The following is a 25,688-nucleotide window of genomic DNA, read 5'->3' on the forward strand; positions in this document are numbered from 1 at the left end:
ATTCTTTAACTTGTGAGAAGGTCTATGTTTTTCCAGGAGGATCCTCTCCGGATCCTTTTCATGAGGATCTTGGAGATTCTCAAATCATCTCCACTCATCGTATATCGTGCGGTTAACTTTTTGTCATATAGGATTCATATTTAATTTAAAATAATTTATAACCGCACAATATACAATAAACGGATACGATTTGAGGATCCCCAAGATCCCAATATCTTCACAAAGAAGATCCGCAAAGGATCCTCATTCTATGTTTTTAGAGGAAAAGAAATAAACAGTGGGCATGGTGCCACTTGTAACATGTGTCGAGAAATAAATCAGTGGAATTAATACCCGTCAAATTAGTATCAACTACTTGTTTGTTTTGTTGGGGTTGGTGGTGTGACGGTGTCTTGTATTTTCCTGAAAACTTTGAAGGCGGTGGGCCGGTGGTTCACATGGAATACCTGCCGCATTGGCACCACATACAAAAGTTGAAGAAACCACGTGACTATTAGTATCAGTTTGGTATGTCAATCTTGAAACAAAACAACTTCCATGTCCATGCACTTAATCTTACGTTGGTTCTTTTTAACGAACTACAACATTCAAGTGTCGAATTAATTCATCTCGAAAAATTGATGAATTTTATAAGAGTGAAATGATGAGTCCATGTGCTTAGGCCGCCGAAAAAAGGGAAACACTATAAACGGGACACGATAAGTTTATGAGTGTTTGATTACACTGACAATCAAGATTTCTTTTGTGATCATTTAGTCGTATTGATCATTATAGAAAATATTCAAACACGACACATTTTGTGTTTAGCTTGGAAAACCAATTGCTCATTGCAACATGAAAAGTTAGAACACAAGACCGTGCGGAATTAGCCTTGCATGCACACCAAAATGTTTATTCCTAAATTTAGACGTGGTATTCAATCGGAATTTGGAGGAATTTTAGAAGAGTGAAAATCCATGAATATTCAATTAGGATTTTAAAAGAGTGCATAAAAATTCATATATTAGATTCAACAAATCAAAAGAGAATCAATATACAAAAGTAAACATGAGTGCAAAAATCATTTTCCAAATACCATCACAGCGGCATCACTCTGGTCCAGTTTATCAAACTATCATGACTGTGAATTGCAGTTCAAGACAAATTTAAGCTTCTATAAATAAATCCCAGTAATATACACAATGTGGGAAATCACAACAAATTATACACTGACGAGAGAGAGAGAGCTGCAAATGAAGTCGAAGCTCAACGCCGAGAATTCAACAGCACCTTCAATCTTGCCATCAAACTATGTACAAGCCACCACCTTTCCTGTAAAATCTCGCAGTCTGCTGCACCTACGTTTAAATTTTCTCATTCTATTTACACAACAGATGCAAATTTTATGCCACCGATTTCTTTCATGGGAAGGTGTGGAGTGATCTGTCTGCTGCTTCTTCGTTCATTGAAAATATATCGACAGGGACATTAGTGTAGTTAAAGAGGCTCTCATCCTTGAGACTAGCATTTGAGGAAACTTGTGAATGATCTAGGAATATCACTATTACAGTGATATCGTCGTGGAAATGGCGCCTTACCCCCCTTTCAATTCTTCTTATATCGTCATATCTCAATTGTCTTTTCCTTGCAGCCTCACCGATGGCAGCTCTTACCAATCGCTTTGCTATTCCCTGTAATTAAATTATGAGCAACTCTTAAGTTCTCAACATCTTAAAATTTTTACAAAACAGAAAACTAACACAGAACTGAACTTTGTCGGGGCCTTACAGCTCTTGGATTTTTGGAGACGATTTTCACGGCTGTTTCATCATTCAAATGCTCCCAGAGACCGTCTGTTGCAAATATCAAAAACATGTCCTGTGGCTGTAACTTTCGAACTACTATAGAGGGTTCTGCTGTCATTACAGGCTTCTTTAAAGGAACGGGCATGCCAAAGTGGTGAAAGAGAGGATCTCTGTTAAACTCAGGTTTCTTCAAGTAGACATCACCAATTGACCTTGAGACCTACAAAGGGGAGGTTTCATCAGACAATAAGCACAGTAAAGTACCAATGAGATAAAGCAACAACTCACAAGAATATTACATTCACTTTCACAAGGTATTTAGGATTTATAAAGTTGACTACCACCAAACTGAACTTTCGTCATAAGGCCGCTGGAGTATGTTTGCTATATGTGTGTTTCCGTAATGAGCCTGAAACTTGTCATATCTCTTAATTGCACTTCAACAAATGAGATACAAAGAATCCACCCGACCATGATTTGCTAGTCACACAATACAATACATTTTAGGCTTTAATGAGCATTTCATGAACCACCATCCCATTTGCTTCATATACTTAAATTCTTAGCTGCCTAGAAAGCGGCTAAAGAGTAAAGAGGAAAACCTGTGAAGGTAGATGGATCTGGAAAAACAATGAGAGAATACCATATCCACAAAAAAGTGGACTTTTCCTTCGTACTCGCCAAGAAAGAAAAGCTGTAAGATACGGTTCCTAATCAGAGCAGGACTTTCTAGGACGAGGTTCATGCCCTCAAACAATATGCTGTAAGATGGCAATAATGAAAGGCATGAGACGACGATTAGCCGTTTGTATTACCGCAGGACAAAACAACATATTACAGGGAATCTCCTCTTCATAGGACTAGAGCTAATAATCGCGGACATCCTAAAGTACAAGCGCACAATTTCATTACGCTCGTACCACAAAGTTTCATAAGATTCTTTTAGTTGCAGTAGGGGACAAGTTTCCCCAGATTCTTATGCATCACTGAAATCAAACCTCGGGTTCAGATTCCAAATAACTTACCATTTGAACTAAGTTTTTCGAACAACCCCTAAATACGTTAACCAATATAACCATCATAAATTAACACTACACTACAATGAAGGTAACTTGAATGAAACTCTAGTATTCCACTAGTATCTGAAATAATGATCAGCAAGATGATTCACGAACTGAAAAAAAAAAAAAACCCCACATTTAGTACCTGAATAATGCCCTTAATTCGCCAAACTCCACGCGTAAACACCACAATGTGCGCATCATCAGGGTGAAGATCCTTAACCTCCTTCCTCACTTCCTCCACTGCAACATTGTGATCCGTAGACAACCGCTCTGCCACCACCGCCTGCCCATCCGATGATCTCCTGCCAAGGACTGCCCTCGAATCTCCGAGATTAGCCACATGTAAAAGACCATCCGCAATTGCACCAACCAGGCAACACGATCCTACTGAAGCAATCTGCGGCCGCACCATCCATGATCGCTTAACCAACTCCAAGAACTCCTCCTCTGTTGCATCAAATGCCTGCCTTATCACATCCTCCGACAGTCCACCTTGTTCGGTTGCAAACTCTGAGGGAACACCAAACAACCTTAATTTCGAAGAAAAACACAATTCCTTTGTTCTTTTTTGTTGAAATAAATGTTAAAAGGAAAAGAAATAAAAGTAGCATCTGAATTTCTTTCAAATTGCTTAGCCAAAAAAACTAAAAAAATCTGTGAGATCAATAAGTCAACTGGGAATCTTCCTGGTCTCAATACATATATCTCCTAATTGAAATGAAAGAAAAACAAGAACGTGGGCATTTCTGGAGATGGGCATATTACTCACTATGAAGAAAGGGGAAGAGTCGGTTGGTAATGAAGCGGGAAGCTTCAGGACCGCCATGGCCGTCATAGACTCCAACGTACGTTGCGAAAGGAGATGAGAACACCTGTCCCTGATCTTCCAGCGCCGAATTTGCTTGAACCACTGCAATCGAATAGTCCCCAGAAGAGTGTGGCTTGAGGTCCATGTGCCAAAGCAGGCCATCGCCGCCGTCTCCGCCACCAAAACACTTCTCCAACGGCCTCCTACACATGTCCAACATCATTGTCAGCTTGGGTTCTCTGGTTGTACTTGGATTTTCCCTATGGTTTTGGGGAAAAACAGGAAGAGGAATTCGCGGGTTTTGGTTTGGTAGTTGGGGTGTTGTGTTGGAATAAAAAGAGAGGGACGTGGGGATCCCGTGTTAAAGGGTAAATGAAGGATTATATTGGGCGAGGCCCAAAAGCCAGACTTTGGTGCGTTTTAACTTTTAATGATGGTTATTGGGACTAGTTTTTTTTTTTTTTTTAATTTTTTTTTTCTGTTTGAAAATTATTATTATTAATCACACATTGTCCAATTACAATTTACCTGTGCAGTTTTTTTTTTTGCGAATTTCTTTTGAACGGTTAATTTTTTGAATTATAAAAGCTTCATTATTCTTTCTCCCTTTATATGTAAATAGATAGATGATTAGCGATTTAATGAAACCAATTAGTCGTTTAATTAAAAGATGGGGTTTTAATTTTGGAATGTGGTGGTGAGTGGACGGAGAAAACTTATCTAGAGCCTTGTTAGAAGAAGGAGAAAGAGAAGGAATCATGTTCTTTATTATCTTTATTAAAATTTTGGAAAACAAGTGTTATGGTGTGTTTTAGGAATATGGGATAGGACTCACAACTCATGAAGTCGTGGAGACCCCTTGATTTTCCGAGGATTAAGTCTTGGTTTTGCCATTTGACTTATGATCCATGATAATATTAGAAAAAGAAGAAGGAACCATTTGATTCTTGTTGTTGAAGTACATGAGCTTGTTTGGAAGAGTTTTTTAAACAACTAAAATCGTTTCTTAATTATCAAAAGCACTTCTGATCATGTTTGGCAAAACAAAAAAAAAGTTAAAAGAGTTTCTGAGTTCAAAAAAGGTAATAGACATGCTTTTTCAGGGAGCATTTGAAATTTTATTAAAAAAAAAATTGATTTGCTTTTAATATAAGCGCTTTTATTAGAAGTGAGCATAAGCGCGTTTTAAAGAAGAAGCAGTTCCAAACGACCCAAACATTATTATTGTTGGAATTAAATTTGCACACTGCCATGGAGGTTAGAGACGCACAAATCCGTTTACATGCAAAATAGTAAACAATCGTAAGTAGCTAAAGACTGAGGTGTGCCGATAAAAGACTCTCCGACCGTCAAGTTAGTCAGCAATATTATGAAACTCAAGCATAGGCAAGAGAACAAGTGTGTGATAATTGCGTTACTAGAGATGAACCATAGAAGAGTGTATCTATACCATTCGAGAATGAGACCTTTTCGGATCTGTATTAAACCAGGAGATCCCAAATGATATCTAGAAAGTTAATATTGCATTCTCTTAGGAGTGTAATTACTTGCTGCGCATGCCAAAATTATAAGAAACTTGTTGATTACTTGTTGGATTAGGTTTTCATATCTTGTGGAACATGCATGGTCAATTTGAGTGAAGTCATCGGATTTCGCCCACTGCTTTGGAACTGGATGATAATTGCATCGCTGCTCTGTTTATTCAACTCCGTTGGGAAGATGTTGAGTCCATCAAAGACTTTTGGGGTATTCGCATCCTGATCCGTCTTACTTCGGCCCTGAAAAATCACAACCCCAAAACTATATTCGACTAATATAAGAACGAACTTGTAATATCCTGAAAATTTAAATATATGAATTAGATATTCATAATTATGAATATGTGGAGAAAATCGAAAATAAATCGATTTATGGTTATGAAAATTTAATTGAGAAATTAAAGGCCTGGTGGAGATAAACCACGTGTGTAGCTATGGTTGGGGGAAAAAGAGAGGAGACAAATAAGAGGGAAGAAAAAGGGGAAAGAAGGGAAGAAAAAAAAAAAAAAAAAAAAACTAATGAAAATGGCTTGAAAACTTTGAGTTTTAATGATAAGAACAAAATAAAGGGTAAAGTCAATAGTACTAGGATTGACTTTTTAGTGTAAAAATGTGATTTTTCGTTAAAGTGAACAGTACCGTGGACTTTTCGTTAAAACACCCAAAAAAAAAAGGGGGGAGGAGGTGGCTCTTCCATAGCTTTTGGAAGAAAATTCTTCTCCATTTTAGACAAAAATTGGAGAGGGAGTGTTTGGCAGAGAAATTGAGAGTTAGAGAACGTGATTGTGAATGAAGGATTTAGAGATTTGAAGGGTAAATTCCTTGTTCCTTGATTATCTTGATTTTTGAATTTAATTTCCTTAAGTTGAATTGAAACTGCCATGATATATTTGGAGTTCTTAGTTTTATTTAGGGTTTTCTATCATTCAATGAACCAATATGAACATGAATTAGAGTTGGGTAATTCGGATTGGGTTTGTAGATCAAATTTCTTGATTAAGGGTTTAGTTCAAAAGGTCAATTTCTTGTTAATTTTGAGCCTTGTTAGTTTTGGATGTTGTATGCATGACTTCTGGACTACCTGGAAGTATTTTGGGATTTGTTATATGAATTGGGAGTGGGCTGTTACGTAAGTTGCAAATAAAACTCAAGTTTCAAGTAGCCTTCTTTGGCTCTTAATTTCTAGGTCTTTATGTGCTTCTTTGGGGAAAAATTTTAGTGTGTTGAAAGTACATATGTTCATGATTATAACCCAATTGTTTTCACTCAGTTCCGTTGAGTTTTGGTTGATCAAAACCTTATTTAAACTTGGGTCGCGAGCTACTAAACAGCAGCAGAAAACTGGGTTTCCAGTTTCAAGACTCCATTTTTCTTCTTGGCATAACTTCCAATTTAGAGCTCCGTTTTCCACAAAATTTATATGCTTTTAAAGTACATAACACAAGCTTCAAAACCCATATATAATTACACGATTTGGTTTAGTTTTGAATGTTCCAAAGGGAGCCTAAACTTGGTCCAAGAGTGTTGTTTTTCTAAAATGTGTAAAATGGATTGTGAACTACGCTTGGCTTGATCCCTCCAAAGGGTACGTAGGCAGTCTAACGAGAAGTTAGATGCAGCCATAAAATAAACGAGATTAAATATTAGTGGAAAAATCGTCAAAGAGAGAAATGTTAGTATGGTTAATAACATAAAGGGTAACTATGACATTTTTGTGCCTATCACCGTAGTTAGCTTCCGTATAAAATTTTCGGAGCGTTGCAGAACTATTTGATATCAAGGTCTCAGAGTGGGTGAATTGAAAAGAAAGAAAACAAACCCTTGGACAACTCTCCCTTGTCAGTTTCAATGGCGGGTGTTTTGAGTCGTCTTTGGTAACACCGGCCATCCTGTTCATTATGGCTAGCTCATCTCTATAGTTCCAACTTTCTATTTAATTATTGAGAAATGTTAAGGAAACTCTCTCAAAAGTAGGACTCTTCATAGACTCTCAATCACCTCATATTTTTATCACAAAGTTCCATTCCAATTTTATTGGATGCCCCCCAAAGAGGAACTATTTATCACAAAGTACAATCATGTTGTCTAATAGAAGCATCTCTCATTTATCTTTGAATTTTTTATATTTTCTAAAGGAGAAATTAGGTTCTCATCCCTCTTTTTGCTACTTCATTGATTAAAACATTATTCCTTTTCAATTTTTGATCAAGGTCCTTGAATATTAATAACATCATTAATTATTTCAATATTAAAGTATTTTTTATTTTGAAATTTATTCCTTTAGTGTTAAAAATGTTACAATTTGTATATTTATATTTATGACTAAATTTTTTATCATATATTTTTATTTTTAGTTTGTACCTATTTTTAATTTGCAAATTTTTTTAATTTGTACCAATTTTCTTTTTAGTTTTAATTTGTACTATGCCCATTTTTTTTAAAGTTTTATTTGTATTTGTACCCATGTGTTTACCATCACATAACATTGTATAATTAATCAATGATAGAAAGATTACATATGGTATATTTATGTTTTATGGCTAAACTTTGTATCATATATTTATATTTTTAGTTTGTACCCACTTTTAATTAGCAACTTTTTTTAAAAAATTTGTAGTATTTTCTTTTTAGTTTTAATTTGTACCCATGTATTAATTTCTTTTTTCGCCCATATTTTTTAAAATTTCATTTACACTCATAATTTTTTAATCATTTAACACTATGGATACATTCTTTTGCCATTTATTATTTCCCATTGTTACATAGTTTTTATCCATTTATTCAATCAAAATATTTGAATTTTTTTATTGTAGCTGTTTCTAATGGTATTATAATGAGGAATTTTAAATTTATAAGATTATAAATCTCATAAAATATCAAACAATTAATGTCAAAACTATAAAAATATCAATAGTAATAGTAATATAATGAGGTGTACAAAGTCAATGAACTTTGATCAAACTTTCAATACCATTAAGATTTTAGTCAAAGAGTGTTAGGGACTAGGGACCAGAGACCGCATCCAAAGTATCAATTTTAAAACTCGACTGCATGCATGCATGAACGCTATTCTCCTCAGCTCTTGGAATGTTACTAGGAAACAACCAAATATGTATTTCCTGTAAATTTAGTCGAGATGTGAGGAGACCAAAAAAGTCGATATCAATGTCGAAGTTTCCTGTCGAGTTAAAAGTTGGCCATTCCATTATAACTAGGTCAATTAAATACTTTGAACAGACAATATGCTTTAGAAAATTCCGCACTCTTTGAATGTTTTTGGAAATGTGGTTTCTCCCGTCCCTAATTCATTTTCTTTTTCTAAGGAAATATTTCAGAAGAAATTTCTGGGTTAATAACCAACTGAAAAGAAAAATATAAAACACATAGTTTAGCATTTATATAACAAGGATCCATTGAAACTCACACCACTAAGATATGCAGCACTTAGTACTACGGTATAGTAGTATTTTTTTTCACTTGTTAGTGAGATGTTTTAGGTTTGGTTCTCACCAAATGTGAATTTGAACCACATTATTGCTATCCTATTGTGAGGCTTAGCCCACACCCACATTCTCTTAGTGTAGATAATATCGTTTATTCAAAACAAAACAAAACAAAAAATAATAAAAAAAATATGAGGCTACAAGCAACAAGTGGTATACATCATATCAGCCAAAAATAAAAAATAGAACGTAGAAAGCAAGGCTACTAAAAAACAATGTAAAACAAGAGATTTAGCACTTTCTTGATAAGTTTCGAAGAAGAAACTTACAAGTTAATTTCTTAAGATGCAAATGAAACCCCACTTCCACATTTATAAAGAAAAAAAAAATTGTAAATGATAAATTTTACTATCTAGCTTTTAATTTGGTTTGGTTTGATTTGATTACATGTTTGAGATTTTGTCACCTGACCTAAATCAAACAGAACTAACAATTTACACATTGATATTTAAATGATTTTATTTTACAAATTTAAATCCTTTTATTGGCTAATAATTAGGTAAGCAGAAAGAAAGTTGATTTTCAAGGTTGATGGAAAATTGAAGCTCTTTGAGTTGTAACTATATATATTGATCACTAAACTTGGAAGTTTGATGTTATGTTGGATTTTAGGATGATTTGATGTATCATAAGAAAAGTATGTTGCAAATTATTGAATTTTCGTAATTGGACTATAAGGTTGCAGAAAAATGAAAGAATAACAAATAAAATTAAGGCTGAAACCACCAGTACCAAAAGGTTTAACATTAGTTTGATTTGGTTCAGTTTCTTTAAGAATTTTTGTTAAACTCGAATCAAATCAAACATGTTAGGCCATCTCCAACCGATTCGGGCAGAGGGTCAGAGAGCCGAAAATAGCCCGAAATGACACGAAAACCGTCTCCAACCGAGGGCCATGCCAAATGGTTTGTGGGCCCCACCGGGCCAAAAAAAAAAGAGAAAAGGTAACCCAGCCAGCCAGTCGGCCCAGTGCTGGGCAAAAATTTGAATCCAATGGTAGCTGACGTCAATTACCGTTGGTTTTGAATTTTTTTTTTTTCAACCAAATTAAAAAATTTCCCCTTTTTTTCCTATAAATACGTAAGCCATTCCTATATAATTTCACAATTTCATACTATCTCACTTCTTTCTATTTCAATTCTTCACATTCTATTTTCTTACCTCTTCCAATAATCTTTCCTTCAATTTTTTCAATAATTTTCAAATGGCCACATCTGCAATGAAAGGTAGGGCTTGGACCCGAAAAGAAGATGAAGCTCTTTGCAGGGCTTATAGATGGGTTTCGGAAGTTAGTGTGAAGGGGACTTCTCAAACAAGTGAAGGTGTTTGGACTCGTGTGTCCAAAAAATACTATGAGTTCTACGAAGGCACCACTCCACCGAATACCCGAAACCATGAGAGTTGCTCTTCAAGATGGAAGAAACATCTTCATCCAAGTTTGAATAAATGACATCAAACACTGTTAACAACTGCGAGTAGACATGAAAGCGGCGTCAATTACTACGGCGAAGTAAGTGTTTTCACAATTTATTTTAAATATTTAATTATATTACATTTAATTTTGTAAATTAATTTCCTTTAATTTTTGTAATTATATTTTCTAGGTACGCCAAGCGAAGGAATTGTATATGGAGGGCAGCTCGAAACCTTTTCAGCATCACGGTTGTTGGGAAATTTTAAAGGGTAGGTGTTATTTGAAGATCCACCTCAACACAGAGTAGTTTCTACGCCAGTGTTCGGAACTGCATCCTCAACTGTAGATGGGGATGAAGATGGATCTCCTACCATTCAAGAAACAAGGGTAGAAAATGTCTTTAGGTGAAGGTTCCATACCTAGGGCTATGGGACGAAACAAAGCCCAAAAATTGAAGGAAAATGGCAAGGCAAATGATGATATCGTCTTTCAACAGGAAGTGGCTGCCTCTTTGCAATTCATGGTAGAGCAAAATACCATTGCTGTGGAAGAAAGGAACCGTAGGCATGAAGAACGGGCCAAACAAATACAAGAAAAGATGGACGATAGAAATATGCAAAGGAACACTTTGAATTACACTCAAATGAGTAAGGCCTATTTTGGTAGGAAAAAGAAGAAAATTATGGCCCGATGGCAGTTGTTTACCTCAGACTATACTCCTATAATGACGAATGATGAAGATGATGAAGATTATAGACTTTAAATTTAAGTTGTTGTAGTTTTTAAATTTAAATAATAAATTATGTTTGACCCTCGGTTGGAGATGATTTTTTGTCATAAGGCTATGTTTGGCCTATGGTCCTCTAGCCCCTCGGTTGGAGATGGTAAGAAATATGGCCCTACATTGTTCATTAAAATATTAATTTCTTGGAGGCCCTCTGGCCCTCTTCCGGTTGGAGATGGCCTTATTTTTTAATTGGTTTGGTTATCATTTTTGAAGGGAAACAAATTGGAGCATGCAGACTCCTAGTTTGACGACATTTTGGGTCTACTATGAAGTCGCCCTCTGGCCCTCTTTCGGTTGGAGATAGCCTTATATTTTAATTGGTTTGGTTATCATTTTTGAAGGGAAACAAATTGGAACGTGCAGACTCTTAGTTTGACGGCATTTTGGGTCTACTATGAAGTCGGGTTTTAAAGTCATCTCCAATGGCTGGCAATGTGCCCAACTAAAGCTCAATTTGATTAAAAACGCATCTTCATTGTTTGTTCAAATCGGTCTGGTTTCGGTGAAAAATAATTGCGAATCGAAGCTCAGGTTCAATTGGGTTTCGTTGAGATTTAAAAGCTCAATTATGTCAAATTTGGCTCACAAATTGAGTAGATCTAACTCAATTGCGGCTTCTAATGTTGTATGTTGTCATTGATGGCTAAGCAACTTTGGGGGGGGGGGGGGGGAGATAAAATGTGAATGAGTAAGGGAGATGTGAATTATATTTGAGCCACTGGGTTTGGTTTTGGGGAGATGGATGGTTTAATATCAAGGACGAAGGGAGTAGTTCAGTTCAGCTTGGTTCAAACTGAAGGTTAATATAAATGAATTCATAGTCATATCGATTCATACTCATTTGATTTGGTTTGGTTCAATATAAAAGTTATACTTTGTGGAAAACCAAACCAAATCATAAATCCGGTCCAATTTGGTTGTTTTTCATCCATCCGTAGAATGTCCATACTTCTTGTGTCAAAACCTATTAGATTTTTAGCAAGCTCCTCATTTCTTGTCGTTGATTGCTAATTGTAGATATAGCTGGAGTCTCGTTACCATGTGATATTTTATGTAATCCATCATTTTCTTTCGAGTTTATGCCTTGTTGTCAAAAGATAAAAACCCTACCACTTTTTTCTTTTCCTTGTTTAGTTTTCTCAACAGCTCTCTTAGATTTTTTTTTTTTTTTTTTTTGCCTTTTTCCAAACATCTTTTTCCCATTCTTTTTGAACTTTGAAAGAACTTCTTGAGTTCCCTCTTCCATTAGCTTTTCACCACCTCTCCCTTTCTCTCTCTTTCTCGTGTGCCCTTATAACAGTCACGAATATAGCATCCACCCAAAAAGCTTCAACTTACTCACACTTTAATCATGACTACCACAATCACACCCACCCATGCTTAATCATTGAATTTATTTATTTAAACCTCAAATTCAAAGCTAATTATAAAAATTAAACCCAAAGAGCCTAAAAGTTTAACAACAAACAGCAAAACTAATGTAAATATTATTTCAAATTAAAGCGAACCAAAAAAAAGGATAAACAAATGATAGTTAAATAAAGCAAATTGCAGGCATGCTAGAGAGCATATAATTGTTTTTCCATATTTCAAGCTTTCATCAAGAAAGCTAAAACCTTCTAAACATTGGATCCACGTATAGCTTTCTAGAGGAAAGCCTTTTTTACACTAGGGAAAAAATGACTTTTGCACACCATTCTTTCTCTCTCGACACAACTGCGTTGACCTGCATGAGGAATGTTAACAATTTTCTCATTTCAACCGCACACCTATCTTTCTCTCTCGACACAACTATGTTTATCCGGCATGAAGAATGCTAACAACTTTCTCATTTCTCCTTATACCACGTATACTCAACTAGCACTCAAAAACTAAATTTCAAAAATATAATTGAAATTTTAATTTGTCAATCACAAAATAACTTAGTGTTGGTGGAACCGATGGACAAAAATAAACGAGTGTGCAGAAAAATAAAAGAGACGTACAAAAATCATTTTCCTTTTTAACTTCCTATCCCCACCACCGGTCGTCGACCACCACCACCACCGCCATCAACTTTAAACATGCACAGGAAAAGGAGAGTTTGCATGCGACTGCTGCTTTAGCCATTCATACGTTCTGTGATGTGAAAGGGCCTGCTTTTCCTTTTGCTTACAACTTTGCTGCTGCTTCTTGTTATTCTTCCTCGTCATCATCTTCAACTCTGTCGCTACTTTTTCTTCCGACGCGGCATGCATCGAAGCAGCTGCTGCCGCTCTTACACCACCATCTTCATTGATGTGACTTGCACTACTACTCCTACCGCTGCTCGATCGGCTCTTGAAAATCACGTTATCAGACGCCACCGTTTCGATCGAGCACTTGCAGCCATGAACACTGCTAAAAAAGCTCTGCTTCTTCTGTTTCAAATTCTCCGACTTCAAACCACTAATAGCACTAGCAGCATTGTTGTAACTGGATATGAAACTTGTACTGCTGGTGCTACTAACGCTGCTATTTCGACTGACGGAATTTCTCGCGTTGTTATTCGCGCGAGTACTAGTACTACAATTGCTACGAAGTACCTTGTTAAAATCCTGCAATTCCATGTCGGGAGTGCGCACCAATCCCAACCGGAAAAAATCCCACATCGAGGACTTATGATGCCGGCTGCCCGCCTTTTCTAATCGAGAATTCGGAATTTTGTTTTGCAGTTTTGGACTTGGTTCTGTGTAGAATTGGTTTCTTGGTCTTGTTGCTCTTGGCTTTGAAGCAATGCCTGTTGTGGTGGTGGTGGTGGTGGAGCTGGTGCTGCTGCTGAATGATGAGTTGTGACTACTTCTGCTTCTGCAACTGCTGCTTCTGAGCCCGACACCGCTCAACGGACACTGACTGGTTGGTCTGTTGGAGTGGGTATCTGAGCTGATGGAGAGGCGGAGAGGTAGAATTTGGCCTTGGAAGAACACTTCATCTGCAGCACACATTTTTGTGTCTGCCAACAAATTATTCAACCCGCCACGCATCGACGAACAGAAATCAAATTCTTGATCTTGCTTTTCAATGGCGACATGGGAAGACTCAGATTTGAGATTGAGATTGGAAAATTGTGTTTGATCCTGTTTGATCAAATTCACTGGAAGATCACAGAGTGACACTTCTTCCTCTTCATCTTCTTCTTGTTCTTCCTCCAATTCGTCAGCGTCGGAGGTAAAATCTTCGTCAAGAAGTACTCTTTCTTGTTCATCATCAGCAGCAATGTTTGGAACTGCTGCCATTGTGTTTTCTGAACTGGGGTTCTCCTTTTTTTTTTTTCTTTTTTTTTTTTAATTTTTTATTCTTTGTGAAGAAATGAGGGTTGCAAGGATGTTGAGAAAATGAGAGAATTATAAATAGAGTTGGGTCAGAGGCTTTAGAGGGTGTGAGGAAGTGACACATGTGGAATATAAACAGAAGAACATCCCAAATTTAAAATATAAAAAATATAGGGAGTGATTTTTCCACTCGCTTTATCTTTCAATATTTTTTTTTTTATTAAGTATGAGGTTTTAAGTTTAGCTTTCTTTGTTTGAAAAAAAAAAAAAAAAGTTTAGCTTTCTTAATGACAAGTTCGATACAAATTATGGATAATTCATTGTATGATTCAGTACAATCTCATTTGCACTATTTATGTATATAAAAGAAAAGTGATTTCAAATCACTCTACGCAAGGAGATATTCTCCATTGATATTATTGCATAATTCCAATAATGCTTGTTGCATGTTTAAAAGTCACCTCAATTATCTAATAGATGTTTGTCATGTGACGTCACCCGATAAAGAATAAGATAATGAGTATCAACTATCAAGTAATATATTTATCATGAACCGTTCATTTGTATTCTCTCATTGAAGATGCAAGTCTTATTCATAAGAATATCTGGACTACTGGAGAAGTGAAAACGATGTGTGCCAAAATATATATGATAAAAAGCAAGTGGAGTGCCGAAAAAGCAATAAAGGAGGAATGGGAGAAGGGGGGCAGGGCAGGCGACCCAGTGGCATAGTGGTGTCTCCTCTTCTTGTTTGGGAGTGACGAAAGGAAGTGTGGAATTTGTGGCCTCTGGGGCCGGCCATTAGCTGAGACCGAGTTTGTCTCTATCGAAATTATGAAATCAAAGTGGATTGCCTTCCATTGCATGCCAAGCTCCAAGTGGTGTAGTACGATCGTTTATGTTCATTCATGGGAGTTGAGATTCCTCTCTTTTTTTTTTTTTTTTCTTTCTTTTTTTTTTTTGGGTGAATGAAGGTGTTTCTTTTGTTTATATGGTTGATCATATAGAGGATAGTCTTATAAAATAGATAAAATAATTATGAATGAATTCATTACATCATGTGATGGGGTGGCAGTAATTTTATTAAGATTATTAAGGTTTAGGCCAGATTTCAGTGGTTGTAAAGTAAGAAGCATTAGCGGGCCAACTTGGTTTGGTATTGCTATGTTTTGAAAAAAAAACTGTTTTTGCTGTACTGTGAGAATAAGCAGCTGTGAAATAAAGCAGCACAGTGTTTGGTAAACTTTTTGTAAAAGTGCTTTTGAAAAAAAAAAAAAAAATAGTATTATAGTGTTTGATAAACTTTTATGTAAAACATATGTGAAAAAAAGCTAGGTTTTGCAGCTTTGTGTTTTTGGCTTTTTTTCACCCAAAATTGTGTAAAAAAGCTGAAGCTGAATGTTTACAGCTTTTTTTGATAGCCAGTTTTTTCAGAATCACCTCAGTACCAAACTAGGGCTTATCATGTTGGACTTTTGTAAATCCGATTCTAGAAGCGATTTTTTTGGGTTATGAGTTTTGCCGAGAGTCTCATGTGTGAAGAGAGGTCTACTCGGCGAAATATAATAATTTTGTGAAGAATAAGATATAGTTTAAAGGGATATGTCTATCTAATTAAAGATGAAGTCTTGGCCAAAGAAGTTTTGCAGTTGAGAATAAGTCCAACGAAGAAAATTCGTCGAGGATTTTAACTTGGGTTAGGACGAACCAAGGTGTATTTTCACCTAGGTTCATTAAAGGGATACGGCTAACCAGCAGACAGTGGCGGAGCCAATGTGGGTATTGGCTGCTACTGACCCCAACAACTTCAAATATCTCCCCTTTAAATACTTAAATGACTCTTATAATAGCTAAGGCAAGCACAATAGAGAGACCATTTATTAGTTTTTTTATAATTAAAACATACCAAAGCTACAACGTTTTCAAAATAGAAACAACTTTTCTAGTGATCAATATTGTAAAGAATCCACATCATATGAAAAAAAATGGTTGAATGATAACTTGGTTGTATACAATAAAAAATGAATGAAAATCAATGGTTAAATAATAACATAATTATATACGATGAAAAATATATTTGATTATGTTGATTGTGATACGACGTTTCTAAAATATGAGAACATATCGTCGCCAATTACAAATGAAAGTATATATATTTAGTTTTCAGAAGCTTCTTGTTCGTGACCCCATTATGGTAAATTTCTGAATCCGCGACTGCTAGCGGAGGTGGCATAGTTAAATCTCTCTTTGGCCCAGCACAAATATCAACTTGTTTCAAACCGAGAAAGTTAGAGTTGGCAACCTGTGAAAACTATTTAACATTTAAGAGAATAGATGAGGAAGTTGTGCTAGTGCCGATGCTGCTTGCGCTAGTCATTAGATTACTGTTTTTGTGTGAAAATTATCTCCAAATCACTGAAAAAATGCAACCATTGTGACAACACTTATAATTGTACTTGTTCATTAATGAAATGCTATCCCTTGTAAAAAGAAAAGCCTCATTCATGATGTGGTTAGGTCCTACATTTACAAAATATAACATTCCTTATAAATGCATGACAATTACCACCAGCGAGTGGAAACTAAGAGTATTACAGAAGCAGTCCCAAAATACATTGGTTTTTAAGTTTACCACTTCTTGATCCCTCCCTCACAAGATAGAAGAATATTCAAAATCTATCAGATATACCTAGTTTGCCATCGTGATTTGATTCAATTCCAAAGTAATGGCCCTTAATCTTGCCTTCTCCAAGATCAATTGTAAGAAAATGATTAAAGGAATGTATTTGATAAACACACACACGCGCACACACACACACACAGTGTGTGTGTGTGTAATTACAATACACGAAGAACTTGAGCGACCGGAATATGATTGTTAATGTCTTCATTTTAAGAAAAATGCCGGAGTCGTCCCTACGCCTACGGGCATCGAATAATCAACATCATCCATCATCCCTGCAACACACAGCTTGAATCAACTACATGATCCCAAAACAAAATGCAATCCATACCAAACGCAAGCTCGCATTTCTATTGAATCTTCACACAAACACATGCATTGTATTGCCAATGAGATTTTTTCATAACAAAAAGCTAAAAAAAAAAAAAAAAAAAACAAGCAAGGAAACTAAGTTAAATTAAGGAACTCCTTGTTGGTTAATAGCTTCAGGCGCAGAAATATCACCCTGAGAGGAGACAGTGGCGCCGGAAACTGTGGGGGCTTCGGTGGAGCCAGCACCTCGCCCTGGCTCCACCTTTTGGTGGCCTTCTGTTCCGTATGCCTGGCGCTTGTAATCCTCCAGGTTATCATACTGCAGGTACGGACTGTCCTTCATCGGCAGCCCTTCCTCCACCTTCCCTTTTGCTTCGCCCTCAGCTGGCTTTCTGCTCTGCTGCTCTTGGTTGCTCGTCATCTCAGAGATCTCGATTTCTAGGCTATTTGTCTTCCAATATTTCACTGGTTTTCTCGTGGTTTGCATAGCTTTTATGATGTTTTGGTAGAGCTCTCTGACTCTGCCACGTGTTTGGACGAGGACACGTGTCGCGCAACGTAGCTGGTCAGCTACTATTTTCTTGTGCGGCATGCTACATATATCGACGACAATAAAATCGGATAAGCTAAAAAAAGGACAACAGAGTCGGATCTGGGATGAGACACGAATTACGATCCAATTCATATGAATGAGAATTCTCTCTTAATTGTATTTGTGAGGATTTTGAAAATTTTTAAATTGTGTCTGTTTATCGTATATAGTACGGTTAAAAATTATTTTAAATATTTTTATTTAAAATTAAACATAAACAGTATATGACAAAAACCGATTGCACGATATACAATGAACATACACGATTTGAGGATCTCCAATCCGAAGAGGATCCTCATTCCAGTTCTTATAGTCTATAGATATATGATATGATGTTTTTTGGTCAATTGGAATTCCATTAAAAAGCAACATGGAGAAGAGAATACAGAAAGACTCCTTAAAAAATGAGAAGATAAGCACAACTCTTGCATAGAGCAAGAATAGACATGTTCCAGTAAGTAAGAACTAGCTGTCTAGCCAAAAAGGCTACCAAAAAATCTACCTACACCCAAAATGGAGGGGCTATTCCCACCCCATATGGGGATTATACAGAAGGATGACAAGGGAGGCCATCCCTAGACAGAACACCGACAAAAGAGGGAGCAGGCACATAGTCCCATTTCGAAGAGCACACCCTCTGTATCGCCAACGATGCAGCTGCTTGAGCTGATTTGTTTGCTAACCAAGGAATCCATTTCCAATGAAGAGAAGAAAACAAGCAAGCATGTCTCCTTATTTCTTCCACAATTGGAATGATTTTCCACAGACCTTTCAAGTTTCTTTTCTGAATTATGTCCATAACAATTTTGCAATCATTTTCCAAAACCACATTACGATGATCGCTAAAAGCCACAAGTTTCAAACCTTCAAGTATAGTTTCAGCTTCCATTTCCTCAGGTGACGACCGAATCAAATGGATGCAACTCCCCCCATTTAGACTGCCCACTGAGTCTCTCATAACAACTCCAATGCCAACTGCTTATAGATTGCCCTTCCAGGCGCCATTTACATTAACTTTGATCATGGGATACGTAGAAGGGCACCATGCAATAACCTGCACTTCATTCCCACTATTCCCTCGTGCGTGACTTATTCTAGATCGGTGACTCATAATTTCAGCAGTGGACAAACGGCATTTGTGGTTCACTTGGACAGGATTGGGAATATAATCAATGAAAGACACCCTACACCTTTCTTTCCAAATTTCCCAGCAAGTAATCCCAAGAACAATAACGAGCTGATTATAGTTAGGTGCCAGAGACGATTCGTTCATCCCTAAAAACCATTTATCAAACCTGGTTATACAATGTGGGCTCGGTAAGTAGCTCAAATGAGAGCCAAACCACATCGGCCGAGTCCATGGACAAAGCAGCAACGTGTTGAATCGGCTCATCATCTACCAGGCAACTAGGGCAACATGAGTTGTTTGCAAGATGTCTTCGAGATAGGACCAACTTGGTTGGGAGAAAAGAAAACATAGCTCGCCACAAAAAGTTCCAAATCTTGGGAAGTAACTTCACACTCCAAACAAACTTCCATATTTTCTTGTCGACTTGATGAGAAGAGTGTTGGTGGACAACATTATTTTGATATTTAAATTTGAAAGTCCAAAAGTAACCACTTTTCAGTGTGTACGCACCATCCTTCATCCAAGGCTAGATAAGATGATTCAGGCTATCCAAAAGGTAAAACAGGATAGCACGAATTAGACTCATATCTTTTTCCTTCAACAAATGCTCATATATACTCAAATTCCACATTGAGTCTTCTCTCCCAATCAAGTCACACACAAGAGAAGAAGCACATCCCGGTAGAATTGCTTTAGGAGTGGGCTTCCGTCTTTCTATATTAGGGATCCAGTTGTCATTCCATACCTTCACAGTTTCACCATCACCAATCTGCCAAAAAGCACCATTTTCCAGCATTTTTCTACCCTCCAAAAGGCTAACCCAAGCCCATGAAGGCAGTGAACCTCAAGTTGCTTGAATGAAGTCACAATTTGGAAAGTAACGTGCCTTAAGAATTCTGACCCATAGAGCGTCGGGGTTGCAAATGATTATCCAACACTGGTTCCCAAGAAGAGCATCATTGAAACTTTCAATATCTCTAAATCATATTCCTAATTCAGACTTGGGGTTGCATAAACTTCCCCAGCTGCTCCAATGAATCTTCTACTTGTTCTCACAATCTCCCCACCAAAAACTGCTCATATCTCCATTAATAGCTTTGCATAAAGTGGTGGGAAATTTAAAGCAAGCCATCGGATAAGCCGGGACCGCGAGAGCCACGACTTTGATAAAAACTTATCTCCCCTCCATTGACAAGTGAGAGGCCTTCCGACCCTTAATCCTCTTCGAAATCCTTTCTCTGATGTAACCCAACACTGCTTTTTTAGACCTTCCCCAAATAGACGGCAATCCCAAGTACACCCCCGGGTCATCCGTAGCTGGAATTCTTATAATTGCACACATTTCTATCTTGGTATCCATCGGAGTATTGTCACTAAAGTAGACATAAGATTTATCATAATTGATTTGTTGCCCCGAAGCAACGCAATAAACATAAAAAATCTTTATAATATTGTGACAATTCTCCACAGTGGCATGAAGGAAGAAAAGTGAGTCGTCGGTGAAAAAGATATGTAATAGCATGGGGCCACCTCTGCTAATAGTCATCCCCTACACAAAATTCGCATTAGTAGCATAACATATGTTTTGTGAAAGCACGTCACTCACCAAGATGAAGAGGTAGGGAGATAAGGGATCCCCTTGCCTCAATTCCCTTGATGGGTTGAAAAACTTCCCCGACTTCCCAATGACCAACATCGACAAAGAAGTAGTTCCAACACAACTCATCACCAACGCCACCCAAGAAATTTCAAACCTCATTCTCAACATAGTCTCTTCCAAAAAGTCCCACTCCACCCTATCATAAGCTTTGTTCATGTCTAATTTCAAAGCCAACTCACACCTCTTTCCTTTTTTCTTGAGTTTCAAGTAGTGGTAAGCTTCATGGGCTACAAAAAGATTGTCATGGATTTGATGGTTAGGCACAAAAGCACTTTGGTGGTAGGATATAATATTTGGTAGTATGGTTTTGAGGCGGTTGGAAAGAACTTTCGATAAAATCTTGTAAGAGTTGTTGCAAAGGCTAATATGTCTGAATTGGCTTGTATTTTCTGGGTTAGGGACTTTCGGAATGAGGGCAATATGGGTTTTGTTGAGTTGGTGTAGATATAACAAACCATCCATAAATTCCTTGGTTGTCCCTACTATCACTTCATTAACAGTATCCCAAAATTTGTGGTAAAACAGCCCCGGAAAACCATCAGGGCTAGGGGCCTTCAAGGAGCCAAGTTGAAAACATGGAAGTTTTTATGGGGAAGTGCTGATTTATCACAATATTAATTAAACGGCTCAACGATTTTGAGTTGTTATATTTTACACAAATGATTCGTAACGGATGGCATAACTGTTTCGATTATGGTACATAATTACAGAATGCGGTGAAGAATGAAGAAGGAAAATAGAAATAAGTGCACAAAGAAAGATAGGTCAATAGTAGTATGTCCTGGTAACACTTGAAAATGTGAATGACTTATAAGGTACGAATGTATTGCCACAGTAGCGTTTCGTATCAATAAAGTTATTACATGTGTAAATTTTCATTAAATGTCTTTATTTTATTTGCATAGAATGTCACGTAACGATGTATCTGTGCTATGTAAATTGCACTTCCTAAAAATAGCATGTTGGGCGTGGCCCCCATGGCTAACATTTTTCAAGTGTCTGCGGAAGGGAAAGAGGAATGGGCTTTCATTTTGTGGATCTACGCAGGCCATAGGAGCTCTTAATTTGACACTTTTTTGTTCGTTTTCTACAATCTAATGTTTGGGTTGTACATTCAATTTGAGCATCTTGGAATGACAAGGTATTCATTTCAACAAGGCAAATGTAATCTCTGAAAAGCATGAGACAAATTGGGACTCAAGACATCTTTTATAAGGTCCATTTAGTGATGCTACATATTTCTACTTACACAAGTTACACAACTTTGAGGTAAATGGATGAGGCAAAACTTAAAATACTACTTTCCCTCAAAATCTTATAGCTCAAGTTATGAAAAACAGGAAGCCAGACAAGTGAATTCGCCTTTGACGAGAATTGAAGTTAAGACGCCTTTCACTTACAAGTGAAAAAAAATATTATTAAACCGTAATACTAAGTGACAGTTCGTTTAACCATTTTAGCTGCAAACTTCAAAGAAAATAGGATCCAAAGATTCCAAAACAATGGCTGCTGCTGTCACTTGGTCAATGAAATCTCACTTATCCAATAATTATTCCAACATATGATGATTGATGACATTGACGGGCTTATGCAAATACATGAAATATTCTATCAAATACAAATCCCACCACCCAACCATCCCATGCATTAACTTGCATACTCTCATACAAGTCTATAAACACACACGCACACGCACACGCACACGCACACCGTCTCAATTCTCAGCTCCTTTAATCCTAAGCTGAAAATTAACATTAATTACCACCTTAATCATTCATTCTTAGAAGATTAATTTTGGCAATTAATCACATCCACACCACTCTTTGAGTGAGTGAACCTTTTCCCCCCTAATTCCAGCTCATTCCTATTGGGCTTCCCACAACATGCTTCCCGTCCGACCACTCCAGCCTCCCAAAACTGTTCGCATTCAACGGCGCCGAACCGGAAGCACTAAACGTCACCGTATAGGCTTTCTTCTCGTTCACCTGACCAAAACTCAGCGTGTCGGGCTCCACCGTTATCTTCACCGACGGGTTGTCCGACGTCACTGTTGCCTTGTACGTTCCCGCCGGCCCCACATTAGTCACCGTCCTCGTGTACTTAGCTACATTCGTCGACGTCGTTCTGTCCTCGAAGTTCACCGCGAACGACGGGTAGTTAAGGTTCCTCACGCTGTACCTCCTTTTCTCGTCGCAAGTGTACGATCTTTTCGCCAGGCTGCTGATCTCAGACGCCGAGTAATTCAACGCACACAGAAAGTTCAGATAATCGTCCACCGTTATATCATAGACAAGTCCCGGGTTGAGGGCCGATATAGGATCCACGTGTCCTGCACCGTGATCGAACGGCGTGGATGGCTTCCCGGTAGCCACATCCTGCAACTTCTGCCCGTTCTTGTACGCCGTATACGCCGTGGTCATGAGCGCCGATCGAATCGCCGCCGGGCTCCACTCCGGATGCGCCCCCTTCAGCAGCGCCGCCAGCCCACTCACGTGCGGGCAAGACATTGACGTCCCGGAGATAATATTGAACGCCACGCGTCTCGCATCGATCGCAAGACCCGTGGGTCCCGCCGCACCTGACCACCCCGCTAGGATGTTGACACCTGGAGCAACTATATCGGGTTTCAGTATGTCCGCTGTGATCGAATTTGGGCCCCGAGAACTAAATGCCGCGACTACTGGAGATGGCTGGACTCCGACTTTTGTCCCCTCGAATAAAATCGTGGCGGTCGGGTTCGGATCCGAGAATAAATAGCTCTTGATGACGTCGCTGTTTCTCTGACCCACAGACGTGGCCGGTAACAAATGAGCGTCGGCCACCAGTTCTTCGCCGTTCGCGGCGGTGTTAGCCAAAATCATGCCCAATCCTCCCGCAGCTTTGACCACGGCCCCTTTTTGGACTCTAGCGTTGACTCCGCGGTCGCACATCACTATCTTTCCCTTCACTTGTTCGGGACTCAAAGTCCCCATCATGCATAGATTCCCGGAAGTGGCGTTGCTCGCGTTACCGGCATAAATAAACGGCGTCAAGGCGCTTGGCATTGAGTTGGAGTTGCCGCGGTAAAGCGAAACACCGGAGAAGTTTTTGCCGTTACCGAGGCTGACGAAAGCGGGGAAATCTCGATCCAGTGTGCCTGCTCCCACGGTTGTGATCCATGGAGCCGAGTTCGACAAGCTATAAGCACTGGGGCCCGCGTTTCCAGCAGAGCACGAGATTAAGATTCCCTTCTCCATCGCTGAGAAAGCTCCCATCGCCACGCTGTCACGGAAATAGTCCGAATTCCCGCCACCGAGCGACATCGAGAGGACATTGACGTTGTCGTCGATTGCTTTGTCCATGGCGGCAAGAATGTCGGAGCTGAAACAGCCGCCGACCCAGCACACCTTATAGGCGGCGATTCTGGCGTGCGGGGCCATCCCACGGGCGGTTCCTGGCGCGTACCCTAATAGACTCGCGCCGGAGACAAAGGAACCAGCGGCGGTTGTCGCGGTGTGAGTGCCGTGGCCGTCGTCGTCGCGCGGGGATTTGGATTCTTTGGACTCCTCGATGGGGCCCAGCGTGGCCTCGTAGCCTTTGGCGAAGTACCTGGCGCCGATTAGTTTGCGGTTACAATTGGAGGAGTTGAAGTTGGTTCCAGATTCGCACGTGCCATTCCAGGAGGAGGGCACGGGTCCGAATCCGGTGTCATCGAAGCTCTTGCTCTCGGGCCAGACGCCGGTGTCCAGTACTCCGATGATGACGTCACCGGCCGAGTCTGACTGGGGCATTGTCTCGGTGGTCTGGCCGAGTCCGAGGAACTCGGGGGTCCGAGTCGTGTGGAGCTCGTACTTGAGTTCAGGAAGCACGGAGAGTACTCCGGGTTGTGAACTGAGCGACGCTGCCTGCTCCGGCGTCAGCCTGGTGGAGAAGCCGTGGATGGCAGAGGTGTAAGTGTAGAGCATTTCGGCCGAGTCGGAGACGGATTTGAGCGACGAATCGTACCAGTGGGTGTGATGCTCGAAACTCGCGGGCATTTGGGATTTGGCCATGTGGACGATGTAAGTAGAAGGCGTGGTTTTGGGGTGGGAGAAATCGGTATTGTCCGCCGCCGCCGCTGCAGTGGAGAATCGGCAGAGAGCCAGAAGGAGAAGAAGCACAAAAGAGGTAGACATAATGGCCATTCTGTTCAGCTTAGCAGCTGAAATCTCAGTCACTGTATATTCTTCACTCCCTGTGTTTAGAAGGGAGTGAGAGACCATAAAATGGAAGAAGAAGAAGAAGAAGCAGCTTTAGTGACGCCCGCTTTTAATACATAAATGGAGAGAGAGAGAGAGAGAGGTGGTAGGATTTGGATAGCTGTAATGGTGAAAGAGTGAAAATAATAATCATGGCTCATGGGACAGGAGCGTAGAAAAAAGGGGGCGGTGGGTGGTTGTCCGGTAGGTTGAATGCTTTGAGTTGGGACAAAAATGTGCGTGAGTGAGTGGAAAGCTGGGTGAATTGGCTTTCATCACATGCATTTTTGCAGGCTTTTTTTTAACTTTTTCTAAGCCTATCCTCATTGCCTTTGTACACTAGCCTATATTCTCCATTTTTCCTTGGGGCTGAGTTTCTTTTGTTTTCACACTTCAGATACTGTTATGTATCGCCCAGTCACGTTAAATTGCAATTAAATAAGATATTAAAGTGTGATTAATTATACAAAGTAATTGAGTTTGGGCGTAAACCCACTTGGCAAACCCTATTCATCATAAGAACAACTACTAATTTGGTAAGACCATCACTGAAACATCATTTTACAAGAAATCACTTCAATAAAAAAAAGTCATCCATGCATACATAACCAACCAACATTAGTCTAAAGAAACATTCTCAATAACAATCCAACGACCAATCGTGATAATTAGTAGATTTTTTGTAAGAATGATCTTTGATTGACTTGGTCTAAAAAACAAAAAGCTCGGATTGCGGAGCCACATAGATGCGAGGGTTGTCCAGCGCTCATCCTGAAATTTCACATTTACATTTCTTTCATTATCTTAAAGGTCCCTCTTGACGTAGATTTTTGGTTCCACCACTGGCTCGGATGGTGGATCAACACGCCCATGAAACGAACAGTTATAGCACTACAATATAAACATA

General features: G+C 38.7%; 4 protein-coding genes across 4 annotated transcripts; all 4 read right to left on the bottom strand.

Moving 5' to 3' along the window:
• Nucleotides 1–985: 985 nt before the first annotated feature.
• LOC137708633 (probable protein phosphatase 2C 78) lies at nucleotides 986–3,989 on the bottom strand. The gene is made up of 4 exons (XM_068447756.1): nucleotides 3,618–3,989; nucleotides 2,991–3,358; nucleotides 1,768–2,004; nucleotides 986–1,670 (listed from the first exon to the last, which is right to left on the bottom strand). The coding sequence occupies exons 1-4, from the start codon at nucleotides 3,877–3,879 to the stop codon at nucleotides 1,401–1,403; spliced, it is 1,137 nt and encodes a 378-aa protein (XP_068303857.1). The 5' UTR covers nucleotides 3,880–3,989; the 3' UTR covers nucleotides 986–1,400.
• Nucleotides 3,990–12,655: 8,666 nt separating this feature from the next.
• On the bottom strand, nucleotides 12,656–14,178 carry LOC137728869 (probable membrane-associated kinase regulator 1). Its single transcript, XM_068467662.1, has one exon. It carries the CDS (start codon nucleotides 14,150–14,152, stop codon nucleotides 12,956–12,958), a length of 1,197 nt encoding a protein of 398 aa, XP_068323763.1. The 5' UTR covers nucleotides 14,153–14,178; the 3' UTR covers nucleotides 12,656–12,955.
• Nucleotides 14,179–17,028: 2,850 nt separating this feature from the next.
• Nucleotides 17,029–17,618, bottom strand: LOC137731408 (uncharacterized). The gene is made up of 2 exons (XM_068470520.1): nucleotides 17,376–17,618; nucleotides 17,029–17,146 (listed from the first exon to the last, which is right to left on the bottom strand). Exons 1-2 carry the CDS (start codon nucleotides 17,602–17,604, stop codon nucleotides 17,076–17,078), a joined length of 300 nt encoding a protein of 99 aa, XP_068326621.1. The 5' UTR covers nucleotides 17,605–17,618; the 3' UTR covers nucleotides 17,029–17,075.
• A 4,342-nt stretch (nucleotides 17,619–21,960) lies between these two features.
• On the bottom strand, nucleotides 21,961–25,094 carry LOC137733607 (subtilisin-like protease SBT1.7). Its single transcript, XM_068472742.1, has one exon. The coding sequence runs from the start codon at nucleotides 24,803–24,805 to the stop codon at nucleotides 22,412–22,414; it is 2,394 nt and encodes a 797-aa protein (XP_068328843.1). The 5' UTR covers nucleotides 24,806–25,094; the 3' UTR covers nucleotides 21,961–22,411.
• Nucleotides 25,095–25,688: the final 594 nt, after the last annotated feature.

Source organism: Pyrus communis, chromosome 1, assembly GCF_963583255.1.
Source record: "Pyrus communis chromosome 1, drPyrComm1.1, whole genome shotgun sequence".
NCBI lineage: Eukaryota > Viridiplantae > Streptophyta > Magnoliopsida > Rosales > Rosaceae > Pyrus > Pyrus communis.